This window comes from Leptonotus elevatus, chromosome 8, assembly GCF_054856555.1.
Source record: "Leptonotus elevatus isolate MCC_2025b chromosome 8, RoL_Lele_1.0, whole genome shotgun sequence".
NCBI classification, from domain to species: Eukaryota; Metazoa; Chordata; class Actinopteri; order Syngnathiformes; family Syngnathidae; genus Leptonotus; species Leptonotus elevatus.
The window spans coordinates 6,468,602-6,493,251 of NC_141246.1; the positions used below are offsets into that span (position 1 = coordinate 6,468,602).

Below are 24,650 nucleotides of genomic sequence, written 5' to 3' on the forward strand. Positions count from 1 at the left end.
AAGCATTTAAAAAAAAAAAAGGAGGAGGGGGGGAAAAAAAAGAAAACGAAGGGCGGCGGGGAGGAGCGAGCTCCGGAAAACGAGGGTCTGTCCCTTGAGGACCCGGAGCAGGAGCACTCCTCCCTGAGCCGAGAGAGCTCAGCATCATCGCACTCTTTTTTTGCCGACGGCGACACAAAACACCCGAAGGCCGGACGAGCACAGGTAGGACCCCTCCGATTCTACCAAAAAATGGACACTTGATGAATTGTTTCAATTTGACAGCGATCCATGCAACAATCTGTTTGTTGCTGTGTTGTCGTTTGCAGTACTGTAGATTGGAGTGAAATCTGCGAAATATGTGCCAAGACGACCAAAATATGAAATGTAGTAGCTCTTGTTACATTTGCAAAGGCAGACTTTTTTTTTGTATAGGATCTCATGTGGTGACTATTGAATCTCAATTGATCCTATCAGTTTTTAAGTCCTAGTAGTCCAAATAATAATAATAATAATGATAATGTAGTTTATATAATCAGCATTTGTGAGTATTATGTTATTGTTAATAAATTTACCTCACAGGTATCTATCTATCTATCTATCTATCTATCTATCTATCTATCTATCTATCATTTCATCTGTAGTTACTTTCTGCCGGCAGAATTTCTCGAGTACTGAATAATGTGGAGGGCTACCAGTTTCATACACACTTGCTCAATAATGTTAATGTTAAATCAAGACACTGGTTATTTCGAACAGTAATTAGGAAGCAGACAAATATCAATACACAACACTTGTAAAAAAATAAATAAAAAAAATCTGTTAATGTTCACATTTTCAAATGATCACTTGTACAACATTACTAGGAAATTACAATGTCCTTCACCGGTTAACTATTTTCAGAACAGACCCACGGTCTACTCATGTGGTTTCCGCGTGGCCCCTGGCATAATGGTTAGCATGTCTACCTTACAGGCAGAATATCAGGCCTCTGATGACAGTTTACTAATCAAATCAATTTTCAAATGATATAAAATGGAAATATCTGAACATTTCAAATCCTGCATCGCTCTTTTAATCCGATTGCGAACTCCCAGATGTCGGAGGTCTGCCTGAAAGGGAGAGAGAGTGTAATTACAAGACAGTGAAAATGACCTGTTGCCACACCCACAAGCCTCATGTGGAACATGGTGTTTAACACTGTGTATGCGTATGTGTGTGTGTGACAGACTCCCTAAAAGAGAGACTCACAGTCCTGGTTTCCCAGGTCCACCCTATCTAATAAGATTAAGGCGCCAGCAAATTTACACCACATTGGCTTTTACAACTCTGCCCCACATGAAGAAGAAGGCCCTTTCATGACTATTCCTCCAAAGTCCTACCCACTTGTGGTCTAAGGTCCCATCACGTCCATCCCATAATTCCATATGTCTGCCCTACTTCTGGCACCCTAGTCCATTCAACCTCTAAGGACCCAACAACAGGTCGGCTACATGTGTGATCTATGGCCCCACTAGTGTGTTAAAATGTGGTTTAAGGCCCCACCATGTCCACTCCTCGTTTAGTTCCACTAGGTCTGCCCTACCTGTGTTCTAAGGCCCTTTTCAGGTCTGCCCCACCAGTGACTTGAGAGACCCAGGTCCCCGATATTAATACATTTAAGGTCCTTGTTTCCTCAACATGTGCTCATACCAGTTCTGTCCTACATGTGGTTTAAGGCCCCATCATGTCCACTGCACGTATAGTTCCACTAGGTCTGCCCTACCTGTGTTCTAAGGCCATTTTCAGGTGCACTCGCCATGCCACCTGAAGCTTTAAGGCCCCCGCTCACATCTGTCCCACCTTTGCTCTAAGGCCCCAGACCCAACCCACCTATGCTCTAAGCCGTAGCTCCAAGGTCCACTCCACAGGTCCGCTCCAGGTCTGCCCTACCTGTGTTCTAAGGCCCTTTTCAGGTCTGCCCCACCAGTGGCTTGAGAGGTCCAGGTCCCCAATATTAATACATTTAAGGTCCTTGTTTCCCCAACATGTGCTCATACCAGTTCTGTCCTACGTGTGGTTTAAGGCCCCATCATGTCCACTGCACGTATAGTTCTACTAGGTCTGCCCTACCTGTGTTCTAAGGCCATTTTCAGGTCCACCTGCCATGCCAAGTGAAGTTTTAAGGCCCCCGCTCACATCTGTCCCACCGTTGCTCTAAGGCCCCCAGACCCAACCCACTTATGCTCTAAGCCGTAGCTCCAAGGTCCACTCCACATCTAGTTGGATCATAAGATTTTGTGCGAGATGCAGGGCATATCCTGAAATGGTCAGCAGCCAATCAGGGCACAAACCAACCAGGAATGTTGGAGGCCTGATTTTAACCCCTGACCTCAGAACTGTAAGGCAGCTGTACTAAACAATCGTCAACCGTGCCATCGTAGTGATTCAATTCAGTTTTACTGAAGAAAAAGTTTATAATCAAAATTCCTTCCCTGTTTCTGTAACACAACTACCATAGACTGTAATTAAAATAATTACAGGTAATCGCAAGCATAACGCTGTTCCTCAAAGGATGAAGAACACTTTGTTTTTTTCCGATTGTCACTGTAAAGTTTCTACTTTAGGTCTGAGGCTCAAATGTTGGGGATCACAAATCAAACCAAATATTTTGCATGCTGACGGTGTGGCAACTTGAATATTCACAAAAAAAAGGACTATTTCCCAAAAGGACCGCGCCTTCAACATGACTTCTTTTTATATCACTCCTTTTGATGGTGACAATCCACATTGCTGCCAAGAGGTAAATGAGTGGGGAGTTTTGTAGCATGTTATTACAGAGGCCCCAAAATGGAGGCCCAGCCCTGTTTCTTGCGGAGTATAAAACACAGCCTTCATCCGGGCTCTCTTGAAATAGCCTGGATGAGTGCAGCCGGCCAAGTTATCCATTACGCTGTGTGGACATGTGGAATAGCTGTTGGTGGGTTTTTTTTACAGTCTTTTTTTCCATCACCACCCATTCCCTTTAGAGCACTGGCGGGCGCGCAGGCTGGTCGTGGGGGGGGGGGGGGGGGGGGGGGGGGGGGATGATTTATTTTTGCTTCCCATCAGAGCAGACTAAATCTTACATTCTTACATGGACACTGCTAAACTATGATGCCATGTTTCAAAATATAATATTAGTTTCCCAATATGAAATAATGTGATTCATCCATTCATGGGTAAACTGCAACCATCCTAAGACCTTTAACAAACATACAAAACATATATTGTTATGTATGTCATGTGCGAGAAGAAGAACTTTAAACTACAATAAAATAAAACTACTCCACCTAGGCATATTTTTCCAAAATGCTTTAGAACCCTATTTGTGAGAACTTTTGCAACTTTTTCCACCCCACTTAATCATCATCTCCATCCTATGTGGTCCAACCAGGTCTACCTTACATGGTCTAAGTCATCAGCCTAATGCAAACCGAAGGTGAAACGACTTTTCGCTTTAATCGCTGGGTGCTACGGATGTAGCTGCTTCATTCATGCCATGCTACAACAAAGTTGGGGGGCTCTTCCTTCTCCACTGACAGAAGAATTTTTTTTTACAAACATGGCTAGTCAATCAGCTAGCTGGCGCTTTTGCTCAAACTTATCTGAATGCTAAATGCTAAATGCTATTGCAAATCTTGGTTAACGGTTCAAAAGTTGTAAACAAGTAAAGCCAAACCAGATACGTTTGCTAGCTGGCGCTTTTGCTCAAACTTGGCCAAATGCTAAATACTATTGCTATCTTGGTTAACGAGTCAACAGCTGTAAACAAGTAAAGCCAAACCAGATTCGTCAACTTCCTCGCTTGCCATCCTCCTATCAGGTCGCCCGGTGGTTTATTCAAACTTGGCCGAATGCTATCTTAGTTAACAGTTCAACAGCTGTAAAGAAGTAAAAGCCTGTAGCTTAAGGGTCTAAGAATCCAATAAGGTCTGCCCCATTTGTGGTCCAAGGTCTCCTCAGGTCCACACAACCTCACATCTAAAGTCCTCTCCCCAAGTCCATCCCAACCACTGGTTCAAGTCCTGAGGTTCACGCCGTTCAATAAGCGTAACGCCCCATCATTTCCACGCCACATGTGGTCCCATCAGGTCTATTTCAACAATGGTCCCTCCAGATGGTCACACCAGCGGTTTTAGGCCCCCAAGCATCCCCACTGATCATTTTAAGGCGCTATCATGTCCACCTCATACACAGTCCTACTTGCTCTCTACCCTCGTCTCTGGTCTCAGGTCGTCCCACTTGATAAGCTTTTCCCCACAATCAGCATAATTCTTCATGATGAAATACCAGTCAAGTCAATTATTTTGCATCTATTGTCACAACTGTCTAACAACAGAGATGTTTCATCATCCCGCGCACAGTGCGCGGAACGCTAATGATCTTGTGTTGTTTGCATGCGGTCGGTATTAATCGGCTTTGTAACTCATCGTCTGTCAAACCTTGTCATTTGCAGCCATCCGTCAGCTGCACCTCGCAGCTCAAATCTGTGTTTCTCAGACTGAACGTCACCCCCCCCCCCCTTCCCCACCCACCCCCCAAAAAATTGATCCTGAGCAACTTGATACCGTCTATTTTTCTATCCAATTCTTTGTTTGGGTGCCATATTTGTTCACAAGTAAACATATCATTGTGTATGCATCCTAAATGGCTCTCGGTTAGAATCAGTATCCCCAGAGCCATTAGCAGTTAAAGGCGCCCTTTAAAAACCTTTTAGATGTGAAATAATGAAAATGTTGAAAGTGGATATTGTCGTACGGTTGACGTAGGACTTCCTCCAGCCATTAAGTTGAGTACATTGAAAACCATTGTAATTGTAGCTCATCGCCCATTTTGTCTTCTGGGTGCGATTTTACACAATTCACCTCTTGCTCTATGCACTCGCACACTGTTTAGCAATGGGCAACTTGGCAACTTAATATTCAACATAGACAAAAAACGATCTGCATGAGGACACATGACTGGCCAATGGATAGTGAGACCGTGCAGGAAGGCGGGACTTAAAGGGGAACTAGAAGCAAGATGTAAAAACTGGAGCGGCTGATTTCAGATGGGGGTATACCCATAGGTGGGCATTTTACAAAATGTTTCTGGTCCGTCATCGTCATTACGTCATTTTATTTTAACCACTCTTCCGTCATCACTTCATCACCACTATTTTAGGAACGAGTCATTTGGTACTTGACCAGGTTAGTGACGATTCCACTGACGGACAAATATCCACTTCCGTCAATCCTTAGTCCGTCTTTTTTTTTTTTTTGTTCAGTGATGGACTGACGGAAGTTATGCCCACCTCTGGCTATGTCACCTCCTAGCCCTAGTTTAGCCCAACATAGTGCCAAATAGTCAAATGACAGAAAATAAGGAGGAATGCATAACTTAAACAGAAACGCAAGCCACAAACAAGTGGAAGAATAAAAGTGGACTGATTTATTTATTCAGCTTTTTTTCCCCCCTGTTGAAAATAGTTCTACAATTGAATGCATTTAAAAAAAAAATTTTTTTTTTTTTATTATTATTTTTTTTTAAAGAGCTCAGTATTGTTCTTTTGCATTGAATTCTTATTGCAGTGCCAACACCTCCATCCAGAGGGGTCCCACCTGTGAATGGACAGAGCAGGCAGCCATGTCGTCGTCGCAGGCGGATAACACCAATCAAAAAATGGAAGGCGATGCCGGGCACGGCGGTGAGAAAAAACCCTGCCCCGTGCACACGGCGGGTTCGGGCGACACCAAGCGGGGCTTCCGCAAGAGCAGGCACAACGACTACGTGAAGATCTCCATGAAGGAGCCCGAGGTGAACCGCCTGCCGCCGGAGTGGTGGAAGACCACGCTTCTCTTCTTCTACGCCGGCCTCAGCCTGGTGCTGACCACGGTGGTCATCACCGTGGTCCACGAGAGGGTTCCGCCCAAAGAAAACATACCGCCGCTGCCCGACACCTTCTTTGATTACATCGACCGAGTCAAGTGGGCCTTCACGGTGACGGAGGTTAACGGCATTGTGCTTGTGACCATTTGGTTCCTGCAACTCTTCTTCTACAACCACAAGTAAGAAGTTTCGCTCACAGATTGAGGCAGACAAAAAGATTTACGTAATTGTTTATAGCGTCACACTTAATGGGCGGGCATTCACTCGATTACTTATATGCAAGTCATTTCAAAGTAAAATTCTAACGATTTACTTGCAGGTCCATAGTATGTCGACGTTACTTCTTCATCCTGGGCACCTTGTACTTGTACCGCTGCATCACCATGTACATCACCATCCTGCCTGTGCCCGGCTTGCACATGACCTGTGCGCCCAAGGTGAGGATGACACAAATTCCTTGAGCAACATCAACAAGAAAGACTTTTGTTTTTTAAGCCACGTGGATATCATTCACTTGCCATTGACAGCTATCGACATCAGGTAAATTTTTCATGGGCTGGCAGTGAACTAATTAATAGTCGCGTTTTACAAGTTTACAGTTTTACAATTCCATATTTGAATGGCAAAATTCTAAAATTAATGAAAGCTTTTTACAATTTCACCTCATCCTTCCACATTTGTTAAACCAATTCCAGACATTCCAACTTCAAACACTTCAGCCTATCAGACATTTGCTAGATGTTAGCATAGCAACTGGTAGCATGTTAGCATTCTGAAGATTTATCATTAGAAATAGTGCTAGAACACAGGGCAAAATGTAAAACCCTTATCAATCCACTTAAACGCTGTACTCAGATCGCTACATGTTAGCACTTAGCACACCAACTAGCCATTAGCAAGCTTTTATCAATTCCTATAAGAAATAGTACGGGAATACAAGGCAAAACGTAACACTTAGCAGCCTGTGTTAGCACTTTTTGTACCTTCATTTCTGTTTGCTATACGTTAGCATACCAACTGCTAACATCATAGCATTTTATGAATTTTCATCAGAAATGGTACTCGATTACAGGGCAAAAAAGTACAACTATTTGTAAGACTTTTTGTACCGTGTTGCTAGCTCACTATTGTTAGCATACAAACTGCCAGCATTTCATCAAAATCTACATCCTCATTTATTCTGATCCCCGTCATCAGCTCTACGGAGACTCGTACGCCAAGTTCCAGCGAATTCTGAGGTTGATTTCCGGCGCCGGTCTGTCCATCACCAAGTCCCACATTATGTGTGGAGACTTCCTGTTCAGTGGGCACACCGTGATGCTCACCCTCACCTACCTGTTTATTAAGGAATGTGAGTCATTTTTTAAAATGCATATTCATATAAATATATATATATATATATAAGCTGACGTGGGTTTTCCCCGCAGACTCCCCTCGCTCGTTCTGGTGGTACCACCTGATGTGCTGGCTGCTGAGTGCCGTGGGCGTGGTGTGCATCTTGGTGGCTCATGAGCACTATAGCGTGGACGTGGTGGTTGCTTACTTTATCACGACGCGACTCTTCTGGTGGTACCACAGCATGGCCAACACACAAGTGGGTATCGCATTTTTCTGTTCAAACAATAGGGTGATATGTTGTAACATTCAGATTTTTACTTTTCATGTTCTCTGTCATCTTGTTGGGTTTAGCATTTTAATAATAATTTAGCATTTTAATAGTGTGGTACACTCAATGTTTTAGATGTATTTATTTTTATTAGAATGTGTGATTTTTCACACACATTTTTATTACTGTATTTATATAATTCGAGAAAAATTAACAAAAATATTATGCAAGATCATTTAACGTTTTTAAACTTACATTTTAAATGTATTTACAGCACTGATATTTTAAGCATAATTTAATTTTTTTTATTTTGCTATTGTGATATCATTTAAACAAATACAAAATAATGTAATTTGTAACATTCAAAAATATTTATTAGAAACTATGCAAGAGCTTTTAACATTTAAACTTACTACAGTTGAAAAAATTATTATTTTTTTTAATCCAGCACTGATATATTTTTAGCATAATTTTGTTTCATTTTTATATTTTGAATTAACTACTAGTCTTTTACATTAAGTTTTTTTATTTTATTTAAAAAGTGTGATGTCTTGTGAATTTTTTTGCATTACAAAATAGCATGATAAAAATGATTAAATAAATTCTAATAGCATGTTAAAAATTATTAAATAAATTCTACCATTTAACTTTTTATTTTATTTTTAAATAAAATCTACTGCAATAATAAACTTGTGTATCTTGCAACAATAACTATTAATTTCTTGTAGCATTCAACAGTTTTATTTGTAAGTTTAAAAGTAATGCAGGATCTTATTATAATAAGCTTTTATTAATGTATATATATATATATAATTATTATTATTAACTGTTCTAGTAACATTATTTTTTTTAATGAATTAATGGCTCTCCCCTTCCTGTTCTTGTGCGTAGTGTCAGTGTCCCCCCAACAACTACCTCACCAACACTTGGTGGAACCCGCTGTTCAACTTCATGGAGCGGAACGTGAACACGCCCGTGCCGTGCGCGTACGGCTGGCCCGTCAGCTGGGCGCCCGCATGCCTGAAGAACCCCTGTAAGAAATACTCCATGGTACAGAGCACGCGTGATGAGTGACAGACTTGTGAGGAGGGGGCGGGGGTTCCACAAACAATTGTGCCTAAAGGGATAATTATGCGTTGTCTGTCTGTCTGTCTGTATTTTTGCTGTTGTTCTGTAATTTAAAAGAGCTGCATAGTCGTGTGTGTGTGTGTGTGTGTGTGTGCGTGTGAATATACATACTTGTGCCAGCTTGTAGAACAGGGGTGAGCGACCTATGAGAGCATTTTAACCCCCCACCCTTTCCCGCCAAAACAATCACACAAATACTCTTAAAATCTAGTATATATTTGATGGTCGAGTGATATTTTCCAAAGGTTCCCCACCTCTGTTCTAGGGAATTTTCGAAGCATTTATAGTGACTTCACTTCCCAAGTAAACTTCCAAACTCATTTATTTGTTCAGTAGCGAACCTCACTATCAGTGTCACAAGGTGCCTTAGTGTGGTCGTTCCCAACCTCTGTGGCGCCAAGACATATTTTACATCCAAAGAAATCTCATGCCTAGGGCTGCACAATTGGATTGAATTTTAATCATGATCGCAATTTTGTCCGCCATGATTAAATTAACGTAAACGTTGGCAATGTTTATATTTAAAATGTGGGCTCTGCTCATCTAATCAAACAGTCAGCCAACCACCAGGGGGCGAACACAACTGGCGAGAGAATGAGTCATGCCGAGAGAAGAAAGTACAGCAAAAAATGGAGACGAGCTGGTCCGTTGGCTAGATTTGTAGCTTGTAGATAGCTTTTTAATTCAGTTATCGATTTTAAATGTTTCAATAAGCTTATCATTTATTATTTCAGAGGTTCAGAAATTTCATTTTGCACAGGAAATTATTATTGTTTGTTCAAAAGTAGTCCAATAAAAACACTGACGTCCCTAATATAATGAAAAATTTTGATTAATAATCGTGACTAAAAAAAATTATCAAAAATGATTGTGATTATGATTTTGATTTTAACATGAAACAAAAATTTCACCAAAAGCGTGGTAGTAATTTATTCTGTCTGTTACTATACGTCGCTGGCAAAGATAGATGAACAAAAATACAACATTTGTAAATAAAGAGCAATTTTCTGCCCAATTAACTGAAATTGGATCGTTTGCCACAGAACGTGATGATTTCTCACAGCACACTAATGTGTCGCGGCACAGCGGTTGGGAATCACTGCCTTAGTGGGTTCAACTTCAGTCTGTGTGTGTGTGTGTGTGTGTGTGTGTACCAAAACTGCCTTTATGATTCTCACTTTCTTCCCCTTATAATTATTATTATTATTATTAATTAAACTTGATTTTAGAAACCCTTGATTTGTGTGTCTCGTCGCTTGTATTTATTAAACTGAATTAGTATTTAGGACCGACTGTCATTCCATCAGTGCTAGTAGTGATGGAATGCCCACCTCTGGTATCACGTTGCATTTTAAACCATATATTGTCTTCTTGTCAGGCCCTGCGCGTCAGCTAGAGTGTTGTACCAGAGAAGTGAGGGCAGCAAGTCCGAGGATATCTCTCCGCAGCTGACGGCAGATAGGGTGATGCTGATTGGTCTTAATTCGTTGGCCATTGAGGGACAAGCACTCGGCTGTGACTGGTCGCAAGTCGCCAGCGAAGACGTTAGCATTACTCAGCACAAATGAGGGCTTCTTCTGTACATGGAGGAAAGTCACCAGTCTGGTTAGGAGAGAGATGTATGGTGACTGCGACAGGGGCATAAGGCCTCTCAAATTGGGAATGCGGGGAGTGTATTTAGGGTGTAATTTGTGATTTTTTTTGTGTGTGTATTTTTTTTCTTGTAGATAGCAACATAAAACCAACATAATTGTTAGGAAATCATTTACTTTTTGTCACACGAGGTGACTGCTTCCTTTATTTATATTTATGGACAACAATGAATCTTATACTTTCAGATGTTAAAAAGTCTTATTTGTCCAATATGAAATTGGTAGCACTAGTGGCTAGCTGCTAACCACTAGTGCTAACCGTTAGCATGTCCGCCTCACTGTTCTGAGGTTTTGGGTTTGAATCTAAACTCGAGCCTTCTGGCGTGGCGTTGTCAGATGACGCCAGTCTCTCGTCCCAAAGTCAGCCTGGATATGCTCCAGCTGAAATGGATGGATGGAATTGCTAAATTGATCAAGGGAAGTTGTTTACCGTTCATCACACATTGTTAGTAGGCAGCAAAAATAAATAAATGGAGAAAGGGGAATATACACACAGGTGAATGTTGGCAACACTTTGGATTGTTCAGTGATGATATCAAGTATATATTCCTTTCAGATCAGTGTCACATGACCAACGGACCACAATTTCATTGGTTGAGTGTAGGAGAGAAAGGTTTGATTGCGTCTTTGATTAGCTTCTCCTTTCAACTCATTGACCTCGTGTGTTCTTTTAATCCTTCGATGTCAAAGGATTGTTCACTGATTATTTAAAATTTTAAATAGTTTATGTCGAACAAACAAAATAATTTACATTCAGAATCAGACATCCGAATTCAAATTCAACCTCACATGACACGGTTATACATGCCTGGAAGTCATAATCCAGGGATAAAGACATGTGTATTCCTTAACCTATCAGAAAAGGCTATTTCTCTGTAAACCAATAGGAGAGCAGCTTCCGCCCAAAACACCGGAAGTATGGTTCTTGTCTCTGTTTACAAACAGAAAAACAAACATGGCTTAGTTTAGCGGATTTAACGCCCTAACCTTGGCACTATGCTTCCGTTTTGGAGCAACTCATTGCTGTCTGAAGTAAACATTGCGACTCTGCTTGTCTTCTCCGTTGTGTATTTGTCCGTTCACTACCATCTGAAACGCCGCCGTCGCCTGGCTAACATTCCTCCGGGTCCGAAGCCCCTGCCGATCGTGGGCAATTTTGGGGGTTTTCTCATCCCTTCGTTCATCCGGAGGAGGTTCGGGAAGGCGTCGAAGCCGACCTCGACACCCGTGGAGGCGCTGAGGGAGCAAGCTGCGGTGTACGGCGACGTGTTCAGTTTATTTGTGGGCACGCAGCTGATAGTGGTGCTGAACGGCTATGACGTCATCAGGGATGCTTTGCTAAACCATCCCGAAGTGTTCTCAGACAGGCCGGATATCCCTGCGGTCACCATCATGACCAAACGCAAAGGTGCGTTTTTAAACATTCAAATGTATTCAAGGACTTTTAATAGATGGATTGTATTTCATGGAATGGTTATGCATTTAATGACACTTAATTTTATTTAATGACTTATGTAGTTGTTTAATGACACTAATTACATTATTGTTTCATTATTGCATCAGCTTTATATCGCTTTTCTGGGCACTCAAAAATGCTTCACAAGGGCATTTTCAGTTATTCAATGACCAATTTTATTTTTTATTTTATTGCATTTTGTATTTATGGAATTATTTGTAACATTTTTAGTGTAATGGCATTTTTAGTCATTTATGTTATGTGTAATTAGTTTTTTTGAAATGTATATAATATTTTTAGTTATATTTATTGAACAAGTTATATAGTTGCATGTTTAGTTTTTTTACAACTTGAATAATTTTTTTAAAATATACATTTAGTTATGTAATTGTAATTTTTATTTGATGACCCCGACCATTATTGCAATATTTAGTTATTTATTTACTTCATCGTATAAATTTATTAAATTGTATTTTTAGTAAGGAGTTATTTAAAGAGTTTTTAGTTTGAAGATATTTGGATTTATTTAATGGCATTTTCACTTGTCCCCCAAAAATTACGGCCTTTTTTTCTTCTTCTTTTTTTTCTTTTTTACCATGGACCACCGCTACTTGCGGAGGATACGTACTATCCCGGCCCATGACTAGCAAAAATCCCCGTATATGTAACCACCATTGAAATACATAAAAATATATAAAAATTGTACAAAAAAACACTGAAACATCCAACAAAAAACAATAAGGTGCTGAAAAAAAATCCACAAAAAGGTGAATCCACGGGTGCTGAACCACACGTATGCGGAGTTCCACTGTAATGGTATTTTCAGTTAATTTAATGAGCGTTTATAGCATTTAAGCTGGGTATTTATAAATGTAGAAGTAACCTGCATCAGTCCTAAATGTACTCTATGTTGACAACTATATATTTCTTTCCCCAAGGAATCGTCTTTGCGCCGTATGGGCCGGTGTGGAGAAAGCACCGCAAATTTTGCCACGCCTCTCTTCGAACCTTCGGTGTGGGGAAACTTAGCCTGGAGCCGTGCATCCTCCAAGGCCTGGCGACGGTCAAAAGCGAGCTTCTGCGACGACGTCTAGAGGTCGGCACAGGCGGTATTGACTTGGCGCCGCTGATCAGCAACGCCGTCTCCAACGTCATCTGTTCTTTGGCCCTCGGCGAGCGCTTCCCCCAAGACGACCGTCAGTTCGGGACCCTGCTTGGCCTGATGGTGCGAGGCCTGGAGCTGTGCGTCAACAGCCCAGCCGTCCTCATCAACGTCTTCCCACCGCTCTACCACTTGCCCTTCGGCGTCTTTGGGGAGCTCCGGCGGGTGGAGCGTGACATCACCGCTTTTCTGAAGAGGATCATCGCCAAGCACCGCGACACGCTTGACCCGGAGAACCCCAGAGATTTAGTGGACTTGTACCTCGTGGAGATGGCGACCCAGAGAGCCGCGGGCGTGGAGGACAGCAGCTTCAACGAGGACTACCTCTTCTACATCATTGGGGATCTCTTCATCGCGGGCACTGACACCACCACCAACTCTCTTCTGTGGATCTTGCTCTACATGGTTGTGCATCCTGACGTCCAAGGTTAAAAAGAAAAAAATCACCTCAAATAGATCTGCTCATAATTGGCGTCCCCCTTTGGTGTCAAAATTAGTGCGTTAATTTCAAGTTCTTTTAACGCCACAAATTTTTTTTACATGCGATTAATGACCGCCCCTTACTTGGAAAGCCTGTACTGGAGGAACACAGCAGACACATCCACGTCAAAATTGAGCAGTAATACATTTAATAACAATGTGTATATTTGTGGAGAATGGGGTCAAGTTGTATTTTACAATTTTAAAAATTTGCGGAATTTCACAAGTTACTTCATGTTAAAGATTAGATAGCTCTTAATATGAAAAGAAAAATGCATTAAGCTGTTGCCAACATCTTACAGATGCAATTATGCCATCTAGTGGCAGACAAATGACCTCAACACAAATCAATATCACACTCGGTTTTTTTTACAGTACAGTACATCTTTGTAATTGTAACTCCATTTTATGAATTATGAAATCACCGTATCAATGATTAAAAGATGCAGCCATATTTTTATTAGTTTAACAATTTTTTCCACTTTTATGTTAACAAGAGTATGAAAACTGAGAAAAAAAATGATTGTACATTTAGAACGGATATTAAATTTGTCATGCGATTAATTATGATGAAAAATCACATTTGAATTTATATTTTTATACATCTCAAAACGTCTTTTCGCATTGTAATGAATGGGAATGTCATTAATTAATTTGCTCTCAAAAACGTATGAATACATTCTATTTTAAATTTAAATAAAAACTTTGATGCAGCCTCAGAACTGAAGAGAATGCTTGAAGCAATGGTAGTTATTACAAAAACGGCCAGCAGGTGGCAACACAGTATAAGAGATCTTTTTGTCAGTGTTTTGAACAGATTTGGGAATAATGATGAAACTTAGCTATATTCTAATGCTTATTGCTGCAAAATAGAAACTGATTTTTAAAAAATTATTTTGGTGGGTTCCATGTTTTTATAGCAATGGAACACAATATTCTGTGGGTCAAAATCCAGTAAAACAGCCGGGAGCAAAGGGGGTTGCTTCAAGGAAAATGTCAGTTAGTGAGTTAATTTTTTAGTAAGAAAAAGCACTCTAGGAGTTTTATGCTGATAGTTCCCAGGTGACCCGTGACTCTCATGAAGTATAGAAAACGGAAGAATTAAGATGATAACATTTTTGTTTCTACCATGAATTCAGATAAGATCCAGGCAGAGTTGGACGAGGTGGTTGGACGAGGCCGTTTGCCGTCCCTGACTGACCGAGGACAGTTGCCCTTCACCGAGGCCACTATCATGGAGGTCCAGAGGCTGACCGCCGTGGTTCCTCTGGGCATTCCACACATGGCGTCCAAAACCACAGGTGACACAACTCGAAGACAAATCGTGCCAACTTCTTTTTTTTTTTATCTGTCAAGGAGATTATGATGTGTGTACAACTTCTGCTTTTTACTGAATTTTTTTTTACCAATATATTTTTGGGTATGTTGCACTATCAACAGATTATGTAATCCAATTACAAAATGTAGGTAACTGTAATCCATTATTTTATTGGGAAAAATATTCAGCTAAATTACTGTTTATTGTTATGATAGGCCCTGTGAAGATGAATTTGAAATTTTATTTGTCAAAAAAACAATTGCAATGTTAACTCATTCACTGCCATTGACCTATAGACGTCAACAATTCATTTGAACTATTTCTATTAGTTCAAAATGTTTTCCACTTTTGTTAACAAGAGTGAGAAAACAAATATTGTACATTTAGACCAGATATAAAATTTGTGATTAATCAATAACTATTGAAGTCATGCGTTCAATTACAATTAAAATTTTTAATTGTCTGACGCCCTAATTTAAATAATATTTTATTTTGTTGAAAAAATATAATTTTAAAAATGAAAGGAAAATATTATTTAAAATTTGGTTTTTGAAAAAAGATTATTTAAAAAAAGAAAATATTATTAGAAATTAGGTTGTCAGGCGAATCATTTTTTTAATTGTAATTAATCACATTACTCCAATAGTTAATTTACGATTAATCACAAATTTTATATATTTTCTAAATGTACAATAACAACTTTTTTCTAGGTTTTCATACTCTTGTTAGTGGAGAAAAAATGTTAAACTAACAGAAATAGTTCAAATGAATTTTTGACGTTTAAAGCCGTCAATGGCAGTGAATGAGTTAATAATTTCAATTAAGTGGGCCTGCACCACTGATTCTGAAGGCCCTGTATTGATTAAATTGACTTGGCATTATACAGAGGGTGAAATATGATTGGAGGAAAAAGTCTAAAAAACACATAATGGAAGCAGTGCAGCCAAGAGAAACGCTACGGAATGAAGAGAATTTGACTGTTGGGAATAAATCAAATTGAATGGAACAAATATTAGAACATATAATGTAGGTCAGAGAACGACCTAAAAGTTGCTTAGTTTTACTTGATTTTTAGCTACACAACTGATTTTCACTTTTGCGCAACACGTTGGCAGACTTCCGAGGCTTCACCATCCCGCAAGGAACGATCCTCCTGCCCAACCTGTGGTCCGTCCACCGAGACGCCGCCGTGTGGGACCAGCCCGACCTCTTCAAGCCGGAGCGCTTCCTGGACGAGGAGGGCAAGCTGGCGAGAAAAGAATGCTTCATGCCTTTTGGGATCGGTACGCCGCTCATCCTTGATGGCAAACCCGCATGTGAACCGATGTAACGTTTCCACCCTGGGTTTCAGGTCGCAGGGTGTGCATGGGCGAGCAGCTGGCCAAGATGGAGCTCTTCCTCATGGTCACCGGCCTACTGCAGGCTTTCACCTTCCGGCTGCCGGTGGGAACGCCGCCGCCTCCCATGCACGGACGTTTCGGGCTGACGTTGGCGCCGTGCCCCTTCGCCGTGTGCGTCGGCCCTCGCGGGTGAAGGCAGACGAATGGATGCCCAGAAAGGCAAAAGGGTGCAATATACAGTCACTGGACACTTTATTAGGTACACTTTGTATCGTTTCAGGTCAGTTTGGCGAAGAGAAAAGATGAGAGGCGAAACTCCACAGCTGCACTTAATGCTGCGGATATCAAAATCCTTGCGGTCTATTCACAATTAATTGGAACAAGCCTGGTGATACAATATCCATGTAGTCAGTTTGTTTTCACATTTTTTTTTTTGGTCTTGTTTTTACCTGTGACAGGTAATTAATCCTAGAGTGGAGGAATTTAACTTCGGGACAGTGAGGCAGACATGCCAACCACTAATGCTAATTTCTTAATGCACTAATAGACTTTTTAACATCTGAAAATATGGTCTGACATGAGGTTTTATTATTTTATTAATATAAGATTCATTGTCCATAAATATGTGAAGCAGTCACCGATAGTGTGACGACAGGTAAATTACTTACTAACAATTATGTTGCGTTTTCAATGCTATCTACAAGAAATAAAACAAACACAAAAAACGTAATTAATAAACTCATTCACTGCCATTGACGGCTATAGACGTCAAAAATTAATTTGCACTATTTCTATTTAGTTTTTTCCATTTTTGTTAACAATAGTATGAAAACCTAGATATTTTTTTTAACATTTAGAACAGATATAAAATGTGTGATTAATCGTGAGTTAACTAGTCATGTGAATAATTACAATTACAAATTCGCCTGATGCCCATAATTTTTTAATAATCTTTTTTTCTTTTTTTTAAAGAAAAGATTATTAAAAATAAGGGGCGTCGGGCAAGTACCATCTTTAATTGTAATTAATCGCATGACTTCACTAGTTAACTCACGATTAATCACAAATTTTATATCTGTCCTAATACAATATAAAAAAACACTAGGTTTTCACTCTTGTTAACAAAAGTGGGAAAAAATGTTAAAACTAATAGAAATAGTTTGAATGAATTTTTGACGTCTATAGCTGTCAATGGCATTGAATGAGTTAAAAAAAAAATCACAAATCACACCCTAAATACACTCTGCACATTCTCCGAGAGGCCTTATGCCTCTGTCGCAATGACCATACGTCACTCTCCTAACCAGACGAGTGACTTTCCTCCACGTACGGGAGGAGCCCTCATTGTGCTGAGTCACGATTACGTCTTCGCTGGCGACTTCCGACGAGTCGCAGCCGAGCTCTTGTCCCTCGACAGCCAAAGAATTAAGACCAATCAGCATCACGCATCACCGTCGGCTGCGGTGAGCTATCCTCGGACTCATCAATTCTCCGGTACAACACTAGCTGACGTGCAGGGCCTGACAAAAAGACAATATATGTGACCATGACTATGGCAAAAGGGTCCTCAAATTCAAAATTGAGATGAATTCCCTTTAAAATGGTATATAATACATGGATGTAACTAAAAAAAATTGCAATTTTAATCTTTTTAACAACCCTAGTTTGGAAAAAAAAACGGGTTTAAAGTTTTGGTACTTGCAACTTTCAAATGTTCATAGCACTCAGTACCTTAGAAAAAATTGATTAACCTGAAATTTTCAGGAACTATTAAAATATCAGTGGGAAGTCAATTCCAATTGCAGGTAAGGCCATCGTTTGACATTTAAACCTATTTTTTTCTTCTCAGCATGACTCACTCTCGCGCCAGTTGTGTTCGCCCCCTGGTGGTTGGATGACTGCTCGATGAGCTGAGCAGAAACCACATTTTAAATATAACCATTCCCAATGTTTACATAAATTTCATCATGGCAGCAAAAATCTATTAAAATTAAATCCATTGTACAGCCCAAGGAATGACATTTTTGGAGGATGTAAAATATGCCTTGACGCCACAGAGCTTGGAAAACACTAATAATGCTGGCCCCCCTCTTAACAAGTCTGTCACTCATTACGCGTGCTCTGTACCATGGAGTATTTCTTACAGGGGGTCTTCAGGCAGGCGGGCGCCCAGCTGAGGGGCCAGCCGTACGCGCACGGCACGGGCGCCTTTACGTTCCGCTCCATGAAGTTGAACAGCGGGTTCCACCAAGTGTTGGTGAGGTAGTTGTTGAGGGGACACTGACACTACGCACAAGAACAGAAATCATGCCATCATCATCATCAAAAAATAAATAAATAAATCATGTTACAAGATATCACACTGTGTTGAAAATCTAGATTTTTTTATTGTACATTTAGTTTTGTACATAAAATTTGTGATTAATCGCAAGTTAACTAGTGAAGTCGGCCAAAATTTTTAATATTCTTTCTTTAAAAAAAAAAATGCATTCACTGCCGTTGACGGCTTTAAACGTAAAAAAAAAAAATGCATTCACTGCCGTTGACGGCTATAAACGTCAAAAATTAATTTGAACAATTTCTATTAGATTAAAAAAAAATCCACTTTTGTTAACAAGAGCATGAAAACCTATAATTTTTTTATTGTATATTTAGAACATATAGAATTTGTGATAAATCGTGAGTTAACGAGTGAAGTCATGTGATTAATTACAATTTAAAAAATGTATTCGCCTCTTGCCCCATCATTTTTAATAATCCTTTTTTTAAATGAATTTATGGCAGTGAATTAGTTAATAAAAGCGAGTGATGGACAAATGATGCATCATGAAGCACTTCTCTAGATAGCACGGTTGGTAAAAAATAGTGCACATGCTTCATGAAGCTTCATGAAGCTTCATTTTCACTACTAATAATAATCAATAACCTAGCTTCCAGCATTACTTTTAAACTTACAAATCAAACTAAAAATGTTGAATGCTACAATATATTACTAGTTACTTATTTCAAACGTGTTGCAAGATACACTAGTTTTTAATTAATGTTAAAGTTTTTATTAAAATATTTAAAAACAAAATATTGTAGTGTTTTATAAAAAAAAAAGTTAATTGGTACAATTTCTTTAATAATTTTTAACATGCTATTTAGTATTATGTAATGCAAATATTCAAACAAACATTACAAGACGTCACACATTTTGAATTAAGAAAAGGTAAATGATAAAAGATAGCACACAATTTTTTATTTATAACAAATATAAATATATAAATATCACAGTAGTCAATTAATTCAAAATACAAAAAGAAAAGAAAATCATGCTAAAAATATATCACAGTGCTGTATTTAATTGTTTTTAATGTAGTAAGCCTAATAATGTTAAAATATCTTTTATGATGCGAATATTACACTATTTTGTATTTGTGTTAAATTATATCACAGTAGTTAATTAAATATAAATAAAATTATGCTAAAAATATGTGTTGTATTTAAAAAATATAGTTTAATAGTTTAATAATGTTAAAAGAGCTCGCATAATCGCTTTAATGTATTTAAATGCTACAAATACTCCACAATTTTGTAATAAATAAATATTGCAAAATCACGCATTCTAATCAAAAATAAATCTAACTATGACAATGTTCAACCTTACAAGGTGACAGGGGACATGAAAAATAAATATCTGAATGTCACAAGATCTCACCCTGTTGAACAGAAAAATGTGATACCCACTTGTGTTTTGGTCATGCTGTGGTACCACCAGAAGAGTCGCGTTGTGACGAAGTAGGCAACCACCACGTCCACGCTGTAGTGCTCATGTGCCACCAAGACGCACACCGCGCCCACGGCACTCAGCAGCCAGCACATCAGGTGGTACCACCAGAACGAACGAGGGGAGTCTGCGGGGAAAACCCACGTCAGCGCAAGAGTGACACCAACTCAACTTTCTTCTTCTTTTTTTCCAGGCCATTCCCCTTAGACAACTTTCTTTGCTCTTCATGTTTGCGTAAACGCCAAAAATAAGCAGTTTTCAGTATAGTACAACAAAAACAAAGAAGTTGACCTTGCCATTCCAATTATTTTGGAGGGGACCATATATAAATCTGTGTACGTTATAAACTGTACATATAGGGGTGTTAGAAAATCGATTCTGCAATATATCGCGATATTACAGCATCGATTCAATATGCGGCCGAATAGATTTTTAAACATCAATTTTTTATGGGAATATTTAACAAAACATCTTCCTTAGGGTTAGGATTTACACATTAAGCATGGAAGAATGTTATATTAATGGAACATTAAGCCTTAATATTTAATTTCAGCACTGTTCAAACATGAAACAGACCTGTTTGTTAAATGCAGTGACTCAGTTATAAGCCTGAATTTTCAGATAAATAAATACATTTTCATACAAATTGTGTACAGTACAAGTTTACTGATTTGTACTTTCTAAATTTGAGTTTTTAAAAAAAATCGCAATCATCAATTTATAGATTCGTATCGGGATTAATTGAATCGTGACCTATGAATCGTGATACGAATCGAATCGCCAGGTACTAGGCAATTCACACCACTATGTACATATATATTTATAATCATTGTATATATAACAAAATTACTATACAAAAAAAAAAAAAGAGACTCACATTCCTTAATAAACAGGTAGGTGAGGGTGAGCATCACGGTGTGCCCACTGAACAGCAAGTCTCCACACATAATGTGGGACTTGGTGATGGACAGACCGGCGCCGGAAATCAACCTCAGAATTCGCTGGAACTTGGCGTACGAGTCTCCGTTGAGCTGACAATGGGAAGCAGAATAAATGAGGATGTAGATTTTGAGAAAACGCTGGCGGTTTGTATCAACAGTGAGCGAGAAACGCGGTACAAAAAGTCTTGAGGTGGGTTTTACTTCTTGCTCTGTCTGTAATCCAGTACCATTTCTAATGGAGATTCATAAAGTGCTATGATGTTAGCAGTTGGTATGCTAGCATATAACGAACAGCAATTTAAGTACAAAAAGCGCTAACACAGACCGCTTTACTTTTTGCCTTGTATATTATTTCTTATAGGAATTGATAAGAGGCCAAAATGCTACAGTCCTAGCATACACAATTTTACATTTTGCCATGTGTTCTGGCACTATTTCTATTGAGAAGTGTACAGATGCTACCATAGGTATGCTAACATGTAGCAAATGTCTGATGGGCTGAAGCGTTTGACGTTGGAATATCTGGAATCGGTTGACAAAAGTGGAAGGACGGTAAAATTGTAAAAGATTTTCATTCATTTTGGAATTTTGCCATTGCAAATATGGAATAGTATGACTATTAATTTCTTCACTGCCAGTCCATTAAATATGTATCTTTAAATGTTAAAGCTGTCAAAGTTGGTAAAGAATGTTCTTTTATTTCTTATTTTAGTTTTATTTCTTTGTGTGAGGGACCTCATGAATAGGGAGGACAAAAAATATCCAAATTAAAAATAAATAAATAAAAGTGAAACTAAAAACGATATAAAAACATAATTCCAAAATTAAATACAATAAAATAAATATAAATGCAAATAAAAACAGCAATATATACATACATACATAAATCAATGAAAGTACAAATTTAAAAAAACAAGATTCAAAAAATATAAATAAATACAAAAATAAATATATGAGTATATATATTATATATAATATAATATATTATTTTAAACAATAAACGATGGCAATGAATGAGTTAAAATATTTACGCATAAAATGAATGATGTCCCCGTGGCAAAAAGAAAAGAAAAGGCCATCGCTCTCTTGTTGGTGTTGCTGACACCTCAAGGATTTGTGTCATCCTCACCTTGGGCGCACAGGTCATGTGCAAGCCGGGCACAGGCAGGATGGTGATGTACATGGTGATGCAGCGGTACAAGTACAAGGTGCCCAGGATGAATAAAAAACGTCGACACACTATGGACCTGCAAGATATAAATGATTATTTAATGACAAACGTAAGACAGTATTTGAATTTGAAGTCAACATGTTATGGGAATTTGACTTTGAAATAATTTGCATAAAATTAATAGTCATCACCCATTAAGTGAGACGCCATAAACAACTACGTCTGCCTCAATCTGTGAGCGAAACGTCTTACTTGTGTTTAAAGAAGAAGAGCTGCAGTAACCAAATGGTCACAAGCACAATGGCGTTAACCTCCGTAACCGTGAAGGCCCACTTGACTCTGTCGATGTAATCAAAGAAGGTGTCGGGCAGCGGCGGTATGTTTTCTTTGGGCGGAACCCTCTCGTGGACCACGGTGATGACCACCGTGGTCAGCACCAGGCTGAGGCCGGCGTAGAAGAAGAGAAGCGTGGTCTTCCACCACTCCGGCGGCAGGCGGTTCACCTCGGGCTCCTTCATGGAGATCTTCACGTAGTCCTTGTGTTTTTTCTCAATGCCGTACCCGGCACCGCTTCCCATTTTTTGATTGGTGTTATCCGCCTGCGACGACGACATGGCTGCCTGCTCTGTCCATTCACGGGTGGGAGCCCTCTGGGTGGAGGTGTTGGCACTGCAATAGGAATTCAATGCATTCTTTATTTTTAGTTCAATCAATTGTAGTACTATTTTCAGCGGAAAGAAAGCTAGCTAACCAGTGAGGGACATTGTAATTTCCTAGTAATGTTGTGGAAGTGATCGTTTAAAAATGTGAACATTGGCAGAAGTGTTGCGTATTGAATGTTGTGAAGCGCTACCAGTTTCATACGCACTTCTGAGATCACAAATTTGCTCTACTCCTTTAATAATGTTATTCTTCAATCATAAATCAATGGTGATCTTTTCGCACAGTAATTAGGAACCAGATGACAATTTTCAAATGAGATATGATATAATATGATATGATGATTATGATTGTTTTGTTTTATTCAATGTGTTTTTATAGTTTCTATTGTTTGCTGCTTTTTAATGTATTGGTTTTATTGTTGTGTTTTATGATGCACCGTTGTAGCACTTTTAGATTTGATCTTAAATGTACAGTGCTTCACCAATCAAATGTATTATTATTATTATTAGTAGTAGTATTATTATTAGTATTATTATTGAAATAAATTTTACCATTGCATCCTCCTCCTCAAAGTCATTAGTTACTGGCTAAATTATCTTTATTTAACATAGTTAGAAATATTTTAAGATAATATCTGCAATTGATAGATATGTTTTATATTCAGATATTATGTTTTTATAAACTACTGTATATTTGACTGGTTCTATGTGCTGTTGTTGGTCATTACAAATGTTTCTTTCTATATTAAATAGAATCTAGTACTAACAGAAATGTAATATTGTTTTTATAGCTAAAGATATGATGAGATTTGATAGATAGATAGATAGAACTTTCATAATAACATACTTACAAATGCTAACTATCGTGTTTGTGTTTCTTGGAGTCTTGGGACTACTAGGACTTAAAAACTGATGGGATCAATTGAGATTCAACAGTCACAACATGAGCTCCCATATATATATAAAAAAAGTCTGTTTTTGCAAATTTAACAATAACTACTACATAATTCAACTATTTTATTCATACAACATTATTTTCTTGTTTCAGGTATTTCTGTTCATTAACATCAATATTTAAGTACGTGTTTGATGTTTCTTCATGCATTTGATTTAACTTGCTAACGTTTCAGATGACAACCTGACAGCCTTCTGTTTGGGGCTCTGTGTAGCCAGTAAAGGGGGGGGGGTTGCTGATTTTGGCCAAATATTGCAGTACTTCAAAGATTTGTCTGCAAGTTTTCGCACCAGTTACCTCCTTTTTGATGGCCTTAATCATTGCGGGTTGCAAACTAACAAGTCTCACATGTATAGTAGTATAAATTATTCATAATGAAAGAGTAGAACGTGAAATACATTTCTAGGACTATGACCAATAGTATAATCACTATTATTGGCGGTGATGGGGCCCCAAAATCAAATTGTGTTTAGGCACTTGCCTGTCAAACTGAAACAGTTAAGTTCATCAAGTGGCCATTGTTGGTAGTTTCGGATGGGTCGTACCTGTGCTCGTCAGGCCTTCGGGTGTCTTGTGTCGTCGCAGTGTCGGCAAAAGAGCGCAATGACGCTGAACTCTCTCGGCTGAGGGAGGAGTGCTCCGGCTCCTCAAGGGACAGACCCTCGCCTTCCGGGGCTCGCTCCTCCCCGCCGCCTATCGTTTTCCGTGCCTCGACCAGACTCCGCCACTCGCTCTTCCGCTCGCGTCCATCCCACTCGGTCCCTTCGAATGGCAAGCGATCGCGTCGACTCGACTCACCCGGCGCCGACGTCAAGCAGGCCGGCGTCATAAAGCCAAGTGGAGCGGTGACGTTTGACTTTAAATGTGCCGAACAAAGGTTCGCTATCATTCTTGTGTGCATGGTGGCCGGCTTGATGGTTGTGCGGAGAGATTCGCCTCAAAATGATTCACGCCGATAAATTCGGGATTTTCACATGTGTGTTTTTCAGATCCACAATTACAAATATTTTCTCGATTTGATGTGGATCTGAAAAACAAGAACTTATTTTTGTGTGAATAATGTTGAGACGAATGTGCGACACGGTGGCTTTTATGACTTAGAACCTTTCTTTTCAGAAAGGCATATCAACTTTGATTTTTAT

General features: G+C 39.1%; 3 protein-coding genes across 5 annotated transcripts; 2 read left to right on the forward strand and 1 right to left on the reverse strand.

The window, feature by feature from the left end:
* The first annotated feature begins 63 nt into the window (after positions 1–63).
* sgms2a (sphingomyelin synthase 2a) lies at positions 64–10,745 on the forward strand. 2 transcript variants are annotated; one of them, XM_086081683.1, is made up of 7 exons: positions 64–204; positions 5,571–6,047; positions 6,188–6,305; positions 7,066–7,219; positions 7,296–7,462; positions 8,366–8,507; positions 9,981–10,745. In XM_086081683.1, exons 2-7 carry the CDS (start codon positions 5,626–5,628, stop codon positions 10,052–10,054), a joined length of 1,077 nt encoding a protein of 358 aa, XP_085937809.1. In that variant the 5' UTR covers positions 64–204; positions 5,571–5,625; the 3' UTR covers positions 10,055–10,745. The 2 variants fall into 2 exon arrangements, with proteins under 2 accessions (XP_085937809.1, XP_085937810.1); XM_086081684.1 differs by lacking the exon at positions 9,981–10,745 and having other exon boundaries at positions 8,366–9,839.
* An 87-nt stretch (positions 10,746–10,832) lies between these two features.
* cyp2u1 (cytochrome P450, family 2, subfamily U, polypeptide 1) lies at positions 10,833–16,684 on the forward strand. The gene is made up of 5 exons (XM_086081679.1): positions 10,833–11,662; positions 12,649–13,299; positions 14,492–14,653; positions 15,786–15,953; positions 16,022–16,684. Exons 1-5 carry the CDS (start codon positions 11,251–11,253, stop codon positions 16,201–16,203), a joined length of 1,575 nt encoding a protein of 524 aa, XP_085937805.1. The 5' UTR covers positions 10,833–11,250; the 3' UTR covers positions 16,204–16,684.
* On the reverse strand, positions 16,589–24,423 carry LOC147169384 (phosphatidylcholine:ceramide cholinephosphotransferase 2-like). Of its 2 annotated transcripts, none has more exons than XM_086081682.1 (7): positions 24,054–24,423; positions 22,144–22,560; positions 21,850–21,967; positions 20,657–20,810; positions 19,740–19,906; positions 18,138–18,296; positions 16,589–17,530 (listed from the first exon to the last, which is right to left on the reverse strand). In XM_086081682.1, exons 1-7 carry the CDS (start codon positions 24,407–24,409, stop codon positions 17,513–17,515), a joined length of 1,389 nt encoding a protein of 462 aa, XP_085937808.1. In that variant the 5' UTR covers positions 24,410–24,423; the 3' UTR covers positions 16,589–17,512. The 2 variants fall into 2 exon arrangements, with proteins under 2 accessions (XP_085937808.1, XP_085937807.1); XM_086081681.1 differs by having other exon boundaries at positions 18,155–18,296; positions 24,054–24,422.
* Between the last annotated feature and the right edge of the window lie 227 nt (positions 24,424–24,650).